We start from the raw sequence: 16,545 nt of genomic DNA, 5'->3' as shown, positions 1-16,545 counted from the left end.
TAGTTTTTCCTTGGCATAATAACAAGGTCTGTAAGGCAGTGGTGCTGAACAATTTCAGGAAAATGACTGTGATTGCAGGTTCTTTATGAGATTTGGAAAAGGGAGAGGGAGGGGAAGATGGGGGTAAATGTTATTTACTATCTTGATCTTGTCTTTTTTTACTCAGTTTTCTTCTTTTTAAATATAATTCACTGATTTTTGTGATTGACTTGGAAGATGTCATTGAAAGATAAGGAAATTGATAATTGCCTGTGCTTTTTCTTGTAAATGTTAGCCAGAATGATCACAACTAAGATTTTGGGGAAAGGATAGCATATTTAAAAGTTTGGTCTAGAAGTACAGTAAATTTGAGATGTATTCATGAATTTAGAATGCGATGTGAGACAGCTCAGCCTTTTTGAGACTTAGTTTCTTATTTTTAAAATGTGTGTGGGTGGTAGTTGGATAAAAACTGGCATTGTACATTTTAAGCATATGTGTGTGTATGTTTATAAAATTTCTTTTGTTTAGACAATCAACTGAAGGCACTAACTGAGAAAAACAAAGAACTTGAAGTTGCTCAGGATCGCAATATTGCCATTCAGGTAGAAATTATTCCTATGAATAAAGCTAATTGTGAACATGTTACTTGAGGAAGTTTTCTCTTCTGATTGTGTTTATTAGTTATTTAGTCAATGGGAAGATGAAACATTTTCCACTAAGAGAAACTACTAACAAAAGCATGAACACATGAATTCCTTAATTGGATCTCTATATGTTGTATTGATAGAGTGGGCGTTCCTTTTACTCATTAGAGTATATTAGTGCTTGATATAAAAAACATGCACTTGCTTTTAGTTCTGTAACTCTTAAGTTTTGATTTTTTTAAAAATTCAAATTGATTTTTTAAAAAATGCAAATTGTAAGTAAGTGCCATAGAATTTTAGGTAGGATAGATGTTCACAGATCCATCTATCTATCCATCCACCCACTCACCCACTTATCTACTTACCTTCCTTTCTTTTAGAAGTTACCTATTTAATGCTTACAGGCATTATTTTAAGTATTGCAGTACAATTGGGGATATGGGTAAAGTCACATCCAAAATCATTTCCTTAGAGTAGTGATATAAGAATAATAAATTGAATATGATCACAAGGATTGCTGACCAATTTATTTAATAAAATGGTCGTACTCAGTGATTCTTTAACCAGGTAGAACTTTAGACTCTTGCCATTGCTTTTTTAAAACTTGCATTTGATTTGAGGTTAAAAGATACTTAATATATAAAAGATACTTCTAATGGGAAAGAGGGATAGGCTTGATCCAATAGAAATTTAAAATTCTCTACATAAAAAGAACTAAGATGCAAGTAAACCATTAGAAATATTTTTTCAATAAAAATGTGACTATTTATATCCTTAATACATGACTACTTTCAAATTATAAGAAAAATCATTCAAGGGGGAAATGGACAAAGGAATTAAAAGGGAAAAAAGAGAGAGGAGGCTCCACAAATGGCCAATAGCAATATGAAATGTTGCTCTACTTCACTTGTAATCAGAAAAATGCAGATAAAACAATAATATGGTAATTATTTTTCACCTCCTTATGTTAACATTGATTTCTTACTTTTTTTTTTTTTTTTTTAAGAATAAGCTTCAGTTCTGGCATGGGTGGCTTAGACTGGCACTTATAACTGAAAGAAAAGCATATAAATTGCCATTGTCTTGCTTAAAGGAATTTGACAAAATTTATTAAAGATCTTAAGTAATTCCATTTCTAGAGATCTTTCTTGAGAAATAATTTGAACCAAGGTGTGTATGCAATGAGAGTCATCAAAATTTTGTTTTATAACAGCAAAAAATTAGAAGTAAGTTAGATGTCCTACAAAGGCATATATAAGTAATTAAGACACTTCCAAGTCATAAAATGTGACACGGGCAATTTTTTCCATGTGCCTAGGAAAAATAATTTTTAAAAATCTAAAATATGGAGCCAGCCTTGATAGTCTGGTCATTAAGGTTTAGCACTCTCGCTGCTTTAGCGGCCTGGGTTTGCTTCCTGGTCGCAGAACCACACCATCCATCTATCAGTTGCTGCGCTGTGGCGGCAGCTGAAATAGAAGAACTAGAAGGACTTACAACTAGAATATACAACCATGCACTGGGGCTCTGGGGAGAAGGGAAAAAAGAGGAAGATTGGCAACAGATCTTAGCTCAGGATGAATCCTTCCCTGCCAAAAAGAAAAAAAAAAATCCAAAATATGAACAAAAGCGTTGAGATTATGGGTAATTTTTGAACTTTTTGATGTATACGTTATAAGAAAAAGAAAACCAACCATTTTTAAACTGCACCTAATGTTAACTAAAGTGACAGTTCATGTTCAAGTTCCTATATTGATGATTAACTTGATTTTCTTATTTATATGACAGAGCCAGTTTACAAGGACAAAGGAAGAATTGGAAGCTGAGAAAAGAGACTTAATTAGAACCAATGAGAGACTCTCTCAAGAACTTGAATATTTAACAGGTATGAAGAAGTGCTTTAGCCTCTAACTACACTCTTTTCTATCTCTTCTAGCAGTGCTAAGAATTAATCCTCAGTCTGTTTTTGTTGCTGGTGTTTCTTTGTCATATCTCAGAATAGTGTTCAGGGTAATATCCTATTGTTTCTCCTACTCATTTATCTTTAGATCATTTATCAGGGATTTAAAAAAGTATCTAGACAAGTACATAAATGAAGAACATGTCAGAGAAGTGGTAATTTGAACCAAGGTTTACATGCAGAGATACTACAGTGTTATTTGTAGTATCCACTTGGAAGTAGTTTAAATGTTTGGTTGTAGAAGCTGCAGTCCTTCATTTTATGCTGACACCCTTGCTGGGATAAGCTATCCATAAGCATTCAACGTAAAAACCTAAAAGGAGAGCCCATATTTAAAAACATAGGCTGAAGGAGTGAGGAGACAGGAATATAAGATATATAAATATAGAATATAATATATAATACAGTTGATGCATTCAGGTGAACTGACTCTTAGGCAGTTTAATGGTTATCAAGTTCCCTTTGGTTCCTTTTTATAAGATTTTTGAGAATTTTAATTTTTATTGAAGAATTTTCAAATATGTTGCTATATAATAATATTCAATTAGGCAACTATACTTTTCCAGTATCAGAAAAAAGTTACTTCAGAGTATTTGTTGATGATGTTGCACAGGTAGTGAGTAGGTAAAATTAAAAGAATTTTTTTCGTAAAAATCTTAATGTAGGGACGATAGGAAAATTAAGCATGTGCATTCTGGCTGTTTTGAGTAGAGGTTTTTATATGTATCATTGCTTTTTAACTTAAACAAATAGCTATTTGTGAAATCTTAATAGATTGTTGGGTGTATATCAGGAAAATTAATGTTAATTTTGTATATTTAGCCTAAGATAGTGTATTTAAAATAAAATAATCCATATAATTTACATGTTTGGTTGGGCGCACGAATTTAGCTTCTTTATCTTCTGTTCAGTGAAATTAGATTTGTTAATTAAGTATGGCAGAAACAAATTAAAATAGAATACTTGAGAATTACTTACTTTGTATTAAATGTTTATGTTTCTAGAGATACATTTTTGATGGTTTCTCTGAGCATTAGTTAGTTCTTATTTTCAAATTCTCTTCTGACCTTTCTAGAGGATGTTAAACGTCTAAATGAAAAACTTAAAGAAAGCAATGCAACAAAGGGCGATCTTCAGTTAAAACTGGATGAGCTTCAAGCTTCTGATGTTTCTGTTAAGGCAAGTAACAAATAATTCCTAAAGGACAAAGTATAATTTTTGTTTAAACTCACCTAAATTAACATTTAAATAGAGGCAAGTTATCCATAAAGTAATTAAAAGCTGTGTTTTGGGTTTTGTTAGTGTCAGGAAATTAAGCAATAAGACAATTTTATTTTATTTTTTTTTTGCTGAGAAACATTAGCCCTGAGCTAACATCTGTGCCAGTCTTTCCTCCACTTTCTGTATGGGTTGCTGCCACAGCACAGCTGATGAATGGCCACACCTGAGATCCAAACCCACAAGCCCAGGCCACCAAAGTGGAGCACACCGAACTTAACTACTACTATGCCACAGGGCTGGCCCAAGACAGTTTTAATTGAGTTGTTTTACTTATGTGATGTTTGCTTCTTATAGTTCTTATCTGATTGTTTTCTGTTAAGAATCCATACAAATATTTATTTCTGTTGTAAAATAAAATTCTGCTTGTATCCCTTAGCTACCAACAAAATCATTTGAATAACCATATGTTACCTTTAACTGTAAATGCTGTTTTCTTCCATTTCCCTAGTATCGAGAAAAACGCTTAGAGCAAGAAAAGGAGTTGTTACATAATCAGAATACATGGCTGAATACAGAGTTGAAAACTAAAACTGATGAACTTCTGGCTCTTGGCAGAGAAAAAGGAAATGAGATTCTAGAGCTTAAATGTAATCTTGAAAACAAAAAAGAGGAGGTAAGTTAGTCAAATTGTAACTTTGTATTAGGTTACAACTTACGTTTGTGCACAGTTTATTAAAAATTTATTTAGTGGTGTAGCAAATTAAATGTTCTTGTAAGATTAGGGGTCAAATGTGGAGGACATAACTCAAACATTTGGCGTAGGAAATTAACCAATTGCATTTAAGTAAAGAATTTAAGATATTCTCTGATGAATTTTAATATTATCTACTGTCTTACGATATATCTTTCCTAAGACACGTGTTTAAGAAGTGGTGGTAAGTTTTTGTGTGCTAAATCCAAACATGTTCTGTGAGCTGTTATTTTCACTTGATTAAATATTTTATGTAAAATACTTTTTTTGAACGTGAGGAATTATTTTGCTTTTACTTGGCAGCTTAACTTCATATCAAATTAATTTCAGTTAATACAATATCCTCCCCTCACCCAACTCCACTTTTTATTTGTAGGTTTCTAGAATGGAAGAACAGATGAATGGCTTGAAAACGTCAAATGAGAATCTTCAAAAGCATGTAGAGGATCTGTTGACCAAACTGAAAGAGGTATAGATGACTACTTAAAATTTCTCTTTTACAAAATATTGTAGCACTGTTATTTTACAAAATGATTTCATATTTTGAACTGTTCCTGGCACCATGAAATGGCCAGCTCACTTCCATATGATATAGAGTCAGAAATGGCAATTATATGCTATATCCAAAGTACTATCTAAAAATGAGTATGGTTAATTTTAATTTTCACTTAAGCATTCCACTTTAGATAAAAGTATCATCAATATTTTATCCTTAAAGTATTTCTTCTTTATCGTGAAAACTGATTTTAATTTTAGTGTTTTAATCTTTATCTTGTCACTTTACAAAACTGGATGTTTTATCTTGGTATTTGGTAAACCAGTATTCTAAATTCAGTTCAAAGAGACTGCTATAATGTTTTTTTTTCAGGCCAAGGAACAGCAGGCCAGTATGGAGGAGAAATTCCACAATGAATTAAATGCTCACATAAAACTCTCTAACCTGTACAAGGTAAATAGCGTACCATACATTTTAGTGTTCTAATGTTGTATTATTGGATGTTGGGTAACTTTTTAAGATTGACTTTTAGAGTGCTGCTGATGACTCAGAGGCAAAGAGCAATGAACTGACCAGAGCAGTCGATGAACTACACAAGCTTTTGAAAGAAGCTGGAGAAGGTAAGAGTTTTCAATTATGGGAAGATTATTTTGTTTTTAGATAAAAAGTACTTTTTTCTTTACCTTTGTATAGATTGTTGGATTTGGAAGTCAGATTAACTTTCTTAGGGACAAAATTTGGTACAGAAGAAAGATCCTTGAATTAAAAAACTTAAAGTTATGTTTTTGGCTATTAATATATTTGAAAAGATAGATTAGCTCTTGTTTTTCTCTTTCTTTCATCTGGTAACTGTACATATTCTGGTTTCTAATAGGAAATTTTTCTTCCATTTTTGAAACATTTACTTTGATAAGTACATATGGGTTTACAGTTTGGGTATTCTTTTAATCCATAAATAAGCCTCACTTTTTAAATTATAAATAGTGCATTTTAAGGTTTTTGATTTTCTTTTTTTTAGATGTAAGTTATATATGATGTTTTCCAGTCATTTCGTATATTCTAGACTAAAGATCAGATTAAAACCAAAGAGATATTTAGAGCCACTTTTTTGCAATTTGAGTTCCCTTATTTTCCCCATGGATAAGAGACATCAAAAGGAGTAGTTTCACCAGGCCGGGACATTTTGGGAATTATAAGGAGAGAACAAGAGTTTTCAGTGGGTAATAACTATCAACCACAGCCCTCTCTGGAATTTAGTGTTATCTCTTGAAGGGAAAAATAGTGACTATTCTGTTAACATTTTATAAACTCACAGATTTTAATGATGTATTTGGATATTCTGTCTTTAAAAATATTTTTAGCCAATAAAGCAATACAAGATCATCTTCTAGAGGTGGAGAAATCTAAAGAGCAAATGGAAAAAGAAATGCTAGAGAAAATAGGGAAATTGGAGAAGGAATTAGAGAATGCAAATGACCTACTTTCTGCCACAAAACGTAAAGGTATGGATTAATACATGCTTGTTGATTGCTTGAAATACTAGAACTTCTTTGCGTAGTTTTCAATTTCACTAATAGTGTTTCTCTGTCATGGTGTAGGAAACTCCATCAAATTATAGCATTAGCGTTTATTTTTAGTTTAAAATTAATACTCTGTACTATATTGTCAGATATATGTACTGTTTGATCACACGATTGTGTGTCAATTTCCAGAATAGTTTTTAACTTTAATTTTGTTAGTGCCATTGAGTCAATTCCAACTCCTGGCGACCCTGTGTACAACAGAGTGGAACCCTGCCTGGTCTTTTTCACCATTCTCTCACTTTCTGGTACTGTACCAGACAATGCTCCACTGCTGTTTATAGGATTTTCGCGGCTGAGTGGCCAAGTCCTTCTTTCTAGCCTGTCTTAGTCTGGAAGCTCTACTGAAACCTGTCCATCATGGGTATCCCAGCTGGTATTTGAAATACCGATGGCATAACTTTCAGTATCACGGCAAGACACCACTGCCACAGTATGACAACCAACATACGGGTGATGTGATTCCCTGACTGGGAAACAAACCCAGGCTGCGGTGGTAAGAGCACCGAATCTTAACCACCTGACCGCCAAGGCTATCTTGTAACTATAATTACTGCATGATATTTAGAATTGAGTTATGTTACATGACTATCTGATGTCATGTTTTAAAATCGTCATATGAATTTATATGTAATGTACGCTAGGTGTCACTTTTTCCTTGTCTTGAAAAAAAATATTACGTTCGTTTGAAATTTTATAAAAATATACAAGATTTCTGTATGTTGGCACAGGAGCCATATTATCTGAAGAAGAGCTTGCAGCCATGTCTCCTACTGCAGCAGCCGTAGCTAAGATAGTGAAACCTGGCATGAAATTAACTGAGGTAAGAATGGTATTAAATCTTATTTTCCTTAGGCAAAAATGTTCAGATCTCTCTGACACTTAATCCCCAGAAAAATTTTTCTTAAAATCGTCTGGTGATTAATAGAACATCTAGGACAGGCTTTCTGGGTTCCTGGTTCTGTATTACATATAGTAAAGATTTCCATCTTGTCTAAGTGCTAACAGATGTTTATTATGAAGCTAGATAGACTATATAATTCTGTTGTTCTGCTCAGATTTGAAACAACCTCTCTTCTGCTTTCAGCTGTATAATGCTTATGTGGAAACTCAGGATCAGTTGCTGTTGGAGAAACTAGAAAACAAAAGAATTAATAAGTATCTGGATGAAATAGTGAAAGAAGTTGAAGCCAAAGCACCAATTTTGAAACGCCAGCGTGAGGAGTATGAGCGTGCACAAAAAGCTGTGGCAAGTTTATCTGTTAAGCTTGAACAAGCTATGAAGGTTGGTTCCATTCCTAAATTTTAGCTGCAGGAAAAATAAATATGAGAAATTATTTACTAGGTAGTTCTTCCTTAGAATTAAAGTATTCGAGTCAGAAACGGCTGAATCTGCTTCTTCAGTGATAGAGTAATTATACATTTTAAAGCTTATCATTACATTATTAAACACCTGTAATTGCAAAATATTGTACCTTTATTCAGCTAAAATTGTGAGAACCTTTTATGTTTTTTAAGACATTTGGGAAGTTTTCTGTAGGGTTCTCTAGTGGATGATAAATAGCCGAATCTCCTTGCACCACTATTCAAATTAAAACAGCAATCTCTCTTTGTACTAGCACTCTCCTAAATTTCGCATAGCCGTTTTTTGTCAGACACTTCTGATGTTCTGTCTTTATATCATTTCACAATTTGGCAAATCTTTATATACATTACTTTGTTACTTTTCCTTTACATATTAGAAGTGCCAAGGAAATTTATAAATATCCTTTGTGTCTTAAGATTCTTTTTTAATAGATAATGATTAAAAAAGTATTTATACTCTTATAATTTTGCTTTTAGGATACATCTATTAGTATTACTGAGAAATCTTCAAGATTTATTAAACAAGTTTTATTGAGAAAATTCAGTTAAATCAGTTTGTATCTGCTGTTCTAAACTGATAAATTTCTTTTTCTTTCTTCCATTTTTTTTGGAGAACCGTATGAATAAATTGTAACCTTAATTCAAACTTAAACTTTTCTTGCTGTTGCTGTTAGAATTTACACAGTTTGTCAGATAATATTATATCAAATGGTCTCTTTCTCCTATATCAAATAACCTTTAACAGTCTTGCCTTGACAGAATATTGGCTTTTTGACCCCTCTCCCGGCAACCGTGTGGATTGAAAAGAGGTTCCTTGGGTCTAATTAGATCTTCTTGAGTTTCTCACTGTTGAGAGTGAGCATTTTTGCCTGGAGATTATTGTCTGAAGGGGATAGAGAGGTGGAGGGGCTTAAAAATCAGATAATAGCAGCTGTTCATTGTGGGAAAAGCCTATTTGTTCCTTCTTCACTAATGATCAGGTACAGTAGTAAAAATCCCTTATAATAACTGCCAAAGAGTTTAAAGATAATTTCTGTATCATTTTAATACCTGAATCTTCTTTCTGTAACATACATCCTGTATCCTCCAGTCTAGATTCTGTGAGGCTCATTTGGTAGATTTAGGATTTTATAACCAAATTCCTTCCTTGGCATCTTAGTTAATCCCATTTTGAACTCAGTAGATTTCTATCATTGCTGTCTTTCATGAATATTTGACTACTTCGTTTTGTCATGTACTTGTTCCTACTGAAATTCATTTGTGCATACTTTTAGGGCAGTGTGCTCAGAGGTACTTGAAACACTAGGATAAAGATGAGCCATCTTTCACTTGAACAGTATTTAAGACATTATTATGTGGAAACAACACAAGAAGAAGCAAAATTTGTATGAATTTGTGATAAAGCATACGATTTCAAAGATATTTTGTGCTCATATCAGGTTCCTTAGCACTCTCCCTAAATCTGTAATGATATTGTGATGCAAAACTCTGCAAAAGCACTGTATATTTATCAATTCTTTTTTTTTTTAACAGCCGTGTGACATTGGCTGCTGCTGCTTTAGAATTAATTCCTGATGCTTTTTTTTCATAAAATCAAGTTTTTTATACATCTTACCCACCGTTTTTTACTTTGACCTTTATTTCCAGATAACCCATGTAATAATAATTATCACTGTAAAGTAATCCTTTGTTTTTGTCTTAGTAACAAAGCTTTTGAGAGTATGTATTTCTGTGACATCATTTAATAATACACTATGAATTTGATGTGGCTGTAAGATTGTAATTGACAGTTAATTTGAGGGAAGTGGCAAATTCCTCATCATTTTCATACAGTGATGAGCATTGTATTGATGAGCAATATTTCAGATACTAAGAAATACATGTGCTCCTATTTATAATTTCTCTTTAGAGGCCACTGTATTATATAGAATCTTTTTAATTTATAAGTTAATTGGTATGGTATTTGAGCACCCTCTGTTTTTTGTGCGGTTTGTTTGAGGACAATTAGCCCTGAGTTAACATCTGTGGCTAATCCTCTTTTTGCTGAGGAAGACTGGCCCTGAGCTAGCATCCATGCCCATTTTCCTCTACTCTGTGTGTGGGACGCCTACCACGGCATAGCTTGCCAAGCCGTGCACAGGTCTACACCCAGAATGCAAAGCGGCGAACCCCAGGCTGCCAAAGCGGACCTTGCGTATTTAACCGCTCTGCCACCAGGCTGGCCCCGAGCACCCTCTTTTTGTTATTTGTATAACTGCTTCGTTTGTTTGGATCTTAGAAGGAAATATAGAATTTTCATTTGAATTGAATTTACATTTTAAAGGAGATTCAGCGATTGCAGGAGGACACTGATAAAGCCAACAAACATTCATCTGTGCTCGAAAGAGACAATCAAAGAATGGAAATACAAATAAAAGATCTTTCACAACAGGTTAGAATTTTTTCTTTCTTTTCCTATTTTGTTCTTAACCGACTGCCCAGTAATGTTTGAATCTGTTTGCGCTTAATCCAAGATAGAGCTACAACATATGAAATTCTGATTGAATTAGAAATACTACTCTTACAGAATTTTACCCAAGTCATTGTTTTTTCATAGCTCTTCTCTTTTTTTCTCTTTTCTTTAAGTGTTTGATAAATTTTCAGATTGTGGGTACTGGTTGTAATAAATGAAGTAATTCAAAGATATGTGAAAGTTTTCTCCTCCCTTCCCAAGTCCCAGAGTGTAACCAGTGCTGACAGACTGTGGTGTGTTCTTTCACGTCTTTGTTCTCTGTACAAACATACATGAGCATATATAAACATATGTAGGCGTTCTTTGTTTTTACTGAAATAAGACCATGCTGTATGCATTACTCTGCCACTTTTTTTTTTTTAACTGAACAAGTCAGGAAATTGTCTTTTGTTCATATATTTTACCCTAATCTGTGTGTGGGGGTATATACATACAACACATACATAAAAATTTGACGTAAATGAAATTAAAATTTATTTCCCATGCTCTCCTTCTGCTCCATACATAATGCATACATAAGTATGAAAGTGCCAGCAGACACATGCACACACAATAGCTATGTATTTCTGTATGTTTTATTTGATCATTGTTTTACAAACATGGAGCCATGTTTCTGGAATTATAATTTGGCTGCTTTTAAAAAACAACAGCCTTCATTACACACTTTTATAGAAATGAAAAATTTTTTTCCATTAAATTTTTCTATTTAGGTTTAATATCTAAAATGATACGCTTGATGTTTTTTAAGTTAATATAAGTTAATGTTCAGAAAGGAGTATTTTCGTTTGAAAATTTTCATTTTCTTGAGGACATTTCCAGAATCAAAGCCATTATTATTTGATAACATATTAAAACCTTGTTTTTAGATTAGGGTGCTTCTGATGGAACTTGAAGAAGCAAGGGGTAACCATGTAATTCGTGATGAGGAAGTAAGCTCTGCTGATATAAGTAGCTCATCTGAAGTGATATCACAGCATCTAGTATCTTACAGAAATATTGAAGAGCTTCAACAACAAAATCAACGTCTCTTAGTGGCTCTCAGGGAACTAGGGGAAACCAGAGAAAGAGAAGAACAAGAAACAACTTCATCCAAGTAAGCAGTTGACTACCTTGGTTTATTCAGCAAACGTTTGTTGAAAACTTTTTATGTGCCTCTAACAGTGGTGGATACAGGGAATATAGTGATTTAGGAGAAAAAAAAAAAATTGAGCAACAATACCCCTAAAAAAGTTCTGGGGGCTGGCCCATGGCCGAGTGGTTAAGTTTGCATGCTCCGCTGCAGGCGGCCCAGTGTTTCATTGGTTCAAACCCTGGGCGCAGACATGGCACTGCTCATCAAGCCACGCTGAGGTGGCGTCCCATGTGCCACAACCAGAAGGACCCACAACAAAGAATATACAGCTATGTACCGGGGGGCGTTGGGGAGAAAAAAGGAAAAAAAAAAAATAAAAATCTTTAAAAAAAAAAATTCTCCCAGAGACCTCAGTTTATGTATAAGAATAATCATAATTAAATAAGTAAGTAATTTTAATTCAGTGTGATTAGTTCTATAATAGATAAAAGCCTACTGTGTGTGGGAGCATGGACGTGGAGGACTTAGCCTAGATTTTAGGAAACAGACCAGGCTTCGTGGAAAAGATATGTAGGAATTACTCAAGCAGAGTAAAGACTTTTTTTAAAAAATGTGTTTGATGCTAGAGGAGGAGGAATGGCTGTGAAAGCAAGAAGACTGGAGTTTGAACTGCGTGGAGTTGGTTTAATTTTTGCAGATGAATTTTCAGATGGCGTTGGTTAATACCTGACTTCTGTGTGGTGGGGGTTTTAGGAGTGGTTCTTAAAATAGCAGAAGAAAGAAAGGACAAGAGAAACAAAAATATTATGCTTAATGATAGACAGTAAAATAGTCAATGTACAGTAGAAGTTATAACTGCCTTTCCTTCTCAGTCCTGTGAAGTAGACTGGTTTCTTTTCCTGCAGAATCACTGAGCTTCAGCTCAAACTTGAGAATGCCCTCACTGAATTGGAGCAACTCCGTGAGTCACGACAACATCAGATGCAGCTTGTTGATTCCATAGTTCGTCAGCGTGATATGTACCGTATTTTATTGTCACAAATAACAGGAGTTAACATTCCTTTACAAGGTATATTTTTATATCTTATCTTAGAAGTTTGCAAGTATTTTTGGGAAATGCTTCTGAGATGTTTATTAGGGAATGGATTTTGCAACATAAGCAGTATCCACTCTAATGATGGTAACTTAAAATTTGAATACCATGTATGATTGATCATACGTATTATCAATTCTAAAACACACCATTATTTTAGGGGTTATTAAAAAAAGAAGAAATGCTGATCATTGTTGAAAAGTGTGCATCTTAAAATCAATGAATTATGATATTTATTTTGGTTATGTTCTGTTTTAACGTTTACTCTGCAAATGTCTCTAATCAGAAACCAAAAATAATCTTAATAGGTTAATAGATTCTTGTTTAATAGTTTCTACACTCTTATGATTTCATTTAAGTCCGTCCATCAGCTTCTTGATTTTGGTTATGATGTATTTGCGAAGAAATGTTATATCGTTGTTTTTATGTTTCTGAAGCTTCCAGTTTAGATGATATTTCTCTTGTGTCAACTCCAAAACGTTCAAGTACATCACAGACTGTTTCTACTCCTGCCCCGGTACCTGTAATCGAGTCAGCAGAGGCTATAGAAGCCAAGGCTGCCCTTAAACAGGTAAAGATCACACCTTTACATCTTTGTCTTGGGTTAGGTTATTCAAGAACACAAGAGAGTCATTTTCTAATATTTCTCCAATATTTAGTTGCAGGAAATTTTTGAGAACTACAAAAAAGAAAAGGCGGATAATGAAAAAATACAAAATGAGCAGCTTGAGAAATTTCAGGAGCAAGTTACAGATTTGCGATCACAAAACACCAAAATTTCTACCCAGCTAGATTTTGCTTCTAAACGGTAAATTTCCTTTTGTTCCAAAATTAATGTTTGTCTAAATGATATACTTTAGTATTCAAATGAATCAAATTCAAGGGTTAATTTGCTTTAGTGTTACTTTTTTGTGGACCATAGTCCAGGATGCTAAGTTATGATGGTTCATTTTTTAATACTGGTTACTGATCCCCTTGGGCATTGCTAAAGGGTCCTGGTAGTTACGTAATAAGTTGAAATTCATGTGAGGAATGTTGCTTTCCTTCCTGAGGTTGAAGGACCTACTCTTTCTGTAGGATTTAACTATTTTATAAATGTGCCAGAGGATGAGAAGAATGTGAGCAAATTTCATTCAATTTTTTCTATTCCAGCGTGAAAAGAAGTGGGCACTAGATAGTTCATTTTGAGAAACTTCACTTTCTTGTCACTTACAAAGGAGTAATAGTAAATTTTATTCCATAGTTGTTATTAAATCTGTTGAATACTTGTTAGTTTATCAAGTTATGACAATTTATTTCCGTGAACACAACATGATAAAACTATGTTTTGTAAGGATACGGCAGAAGTTACCTCTTTATGTTCCAACAATTTGGTACTGTAGATAGAAGTACCCCTTTTTTCCCTATGTTGATAACCCTAGCCAGCCATTTTCTAAACTTTCAAGCACGTAAGAGAAAATAAGGTGAAGAATTATAGAGGAAAAAAAGATTGACAAAAATCCGTCACTAACCATACATAAATATCTTAAATTGCATACTACTGGATTGTGGTGTGCGTCTGGTATATCAACGTGTATTGGCATTATTTTGAATATGACTAAAATTCTTGGAAATGAATAAGATTAAGAAGTTAATTCAACGTGAAATACTAAGTTTATTTAGAATTTTAATTTACCTGCTAAATTTGGAGTTTAGAGCAAAGAATGGAGGTTTTACGTTATTTCATAAGCCACCTTTTTGATGTTGTTAATCATGTAACTAATAATTAAGCTGTTATGAAATTCTTTAAGGAACTAAGCTATATAGTATTTCAGTTGCTTATCAAATTGTTTTTCTTTCATGTAAGTTATGAAATGTTACAAGATAATGTTGAAGGATATCGTCGAGAAATAACATCCCTACATGAGAGAAACCAGAAACTCACTGCAACAACTCAAAAGCAGGAGCAGATCATAAATACGATGACACAAGATTTGAGAGGAGCAAGTGAAAAGCTAGCTGTTGCAGAAGTGAGATCAATTTCCCTCATCTGACTTGCATTATCAGTTGCATTTGACATTTGTTTTTTAGTTATTACTTTGATTTCACTGATTGGTATGACAGATATTTGAGCAGTTATAGTGTTTTGCTTTTTTATAAAGTTTTATCTCAGGTTTGTGATCATTGCTTGTGAACTAGGTGCAGTTGTCCCCCATTTTAACTATTGAGAAAAAGACTCAAAAGCTGAGTAATTTGCCTGAGTAATTTTGGGGCAGTCACAAGAGATGGGTTGGTTGGGACTTAAACCTAGGTTTTCTAATTATCTTGGCTGTATTTCCTTTTTATTTTGCTCCCACTTCTTTGTGGGGAATGGAGAGCAGCACTTTTTTAAACTGGTAGAGTAAGTTTTATTGATAGTTTATGACTCATTTTGTAAATATGAATACTTTGAGGATACTGATTTTCAAACACCCTCCCAGATCTCCTGAGACTCAGAGTGTACTCTTCAAGAAGAAAAAAGTTTAAATAGATGAGTCAGCACTCTCAAATAGATACCTAGAAACCATGCTTGGATTTTAATTTACATAACTTAATAGTATACAGGTATGAGTATAGTATAATTTTGCAATTTTGTTTCTTTTACTCTGACATTTTAGATCTTTTTGTTGCTTGTTTTTAAAGTCTGATTTGTTAGGGCAGAGAAAGTAAGTATTTGTAATAATTGCAGGATTGTTTCCTTTGATCTGTTGGTGTTCTCAGTAGATTTTCCTTCATATTTCAACACATGAAACTCTTCCTTATATAATGAAGAGATAGTCTCTAACTAGCATTAAGAAATACGTAGTAATGAAGGTCAGTTTAATTTTATAATTGTATTATGACATTTGACACATTGTTTTTCAGCATTTTTTCTTTTACTTGTTATTTGCCTCAAGGTAAGAGCGGATAATTTGAAAAAGGAAAAGGAAATGCTTAAATTGTCAGAAGTCCGTCTTTCTCAACAGAGAGAATCTTTGTTAGCTGAACAAAGAGGGCAAAATTTGCTGCTAACTAATCTGCAAACAATTCAGGTACCAAATGAAAAAGCACATGTAGAAAAAAATTTTTAAAGTTAAATAGTTTTAATTGTATCTGCTCAGTTTTCTTAATTAGAAAATTTATCTGTCCCTTTTGTTATGGATTATGATGATCATTGAATTTTGAGGTTTATTAAGATATGTCAGTATTCTAAATAAAACACTGAAAAAGAACTGATTGAAACCATGCAATTGGCAGTTTTGATCCTCAGATCTATATTTACAGGGTCCTGTGCAGTTTACTTGTTTACAAGATTAAATTTTGGGTTTTTATTTTTTTTTTAAAACTGCAGGAAATCTGAATGACTATTGTAATATGGTTCCCCCCCATTAAATAGATGTCTTAATATGAAAAATGTCAAAATGCTTTCTTGGTACTCAATCTTAACTTCTTCATGTAGAAATGAGTTGTAATCCCCTGTAGCTTTTAATTTTCTTTGTATTGCTTTTTTGACTTTTTTTCTTAAAATGACGCAAAATCTTTTCTTTACCTTAGGGGATATTAGAGCGATCTGAAACAGAAACCAAACAAAGGCTAAGTAACCAGATTGAAAAACTGGAAAATGAAATATCTCATCTAAAGAAGAAGTTGGAAAATGAGGTGGAACAGAGGCACACACTTACTAGAAATCTAGATGTGAGTTTATCAGTGTTCTGGATTTCTGTAGATTATTTATGTTCAAAACTTAAGCTGGCCTGTGGACACACTGCCGTCTCCTGGTCAACAATGGGTTTGAAAAGACTTCTTACAAATTTAGGTTTTTCTCCCCTCTTTATATATACCTAGTAATTTTTGATTGGGTGCCATACATT

General features: G+C 33.3%; 1 protein-coding gene across 2 annotated transcripts in view; it reads left to right on the top strand.

Annotated features, from left to right (window-relative positions):
- The window catches only part of TPR (translocated promoter region, nuclear basket protein), a 55,218-nt gene that overhangs the window by 3,762 nt on the left and 34,911 nt on the right, over positions 1 to 16,545 (top strand). For both annotated transcript variants that reach the window (XM_023640718.2, XM_023640717.2), the window contains exons 4-21: positions 511 to 584; positions 2,415 to 2,511; positions 3,662 to 3,765; positions 4,316 to 4,480; positions 4,935 to 5,027; positions 5,427 to 5,507; positions 5,587 to 5,674; positions 6,416 to 6,556; positions 7,366 to 7,457; positions 7,722 to 7,919; positions 10,323 to 10,430; positions 11,378 to 11,604; positions 12,489 to 12,652; positions 13,114 to 13,247; positions 13,336 to 13,484; positions 14,523 to 14,685; positions 15,592 to 15,726; positions 16,229 to 16,369. In XM_023640718.2, the coding sequence (XP_023496486.1) occupies positions 511 to 584; positions 2,415 to 2,511; positions 3,662 to 3,765; positions 4,316 to 4,480; positions 4,935 to 5,027; positions 5,427 to 5,507; positions 5,587 to 5,674; positions 6,416 to 6,556; positions 7,366 to 7,457; positions 7,722 to 7,919; positions 10,323 to 10,430; positions 11,378 to 11,604; positions 12,489 to 12,652; positions 13,114 to 13,247; positions 13,336 to 13,484; positions 14,523 to 14,685; positions 15,592 to 15,726; positions 16,229 to 16,369 (2,354 nt within the window). The remainder of the gene's footprint in view (positions 1 to 510; positions 585 to 2,414; positions 2,512 to 3,661; positions 3,766 to 4,315; positions 4,481 to 4,934; positions 5,028 to 5,426; positions 5,508 to 5,586; positions 5,675 to 6,415; positions 6,557 to 7,365; positions 7,458 to 7,721; positions 7,920 to 10,322; positions 10,431 to 11,377; positions 11,605 to 12,488; positions 12,653 to 13,113; positions 13,248 to 13,335; positions 13,485 to 14,522; positions 14,686 to 15,591; positions 15,727 to 16,228; positions 16,370 to 16,545) is intronic.

Source organism: Equus caballus, chromosome 5 (assembly GCF_041296265.1).
Source record: "Equus caballus isolate H_3958 breed thoroughbred chromosome 5, TB-T2T, whole genome shotgun sequence".
In the NCBI taxonomy this organism is placed as follows: Eukaryota; Metazoa; Chordata; class Mammalia; order Perissodactyla; family Equidae; genus Equus; species Equus caballus.
The sequence above is the reverse complement of the archived record's forward strand: the minus strand, read 5'-3'. Positions and strand labels throughout refer to the sequence as shown.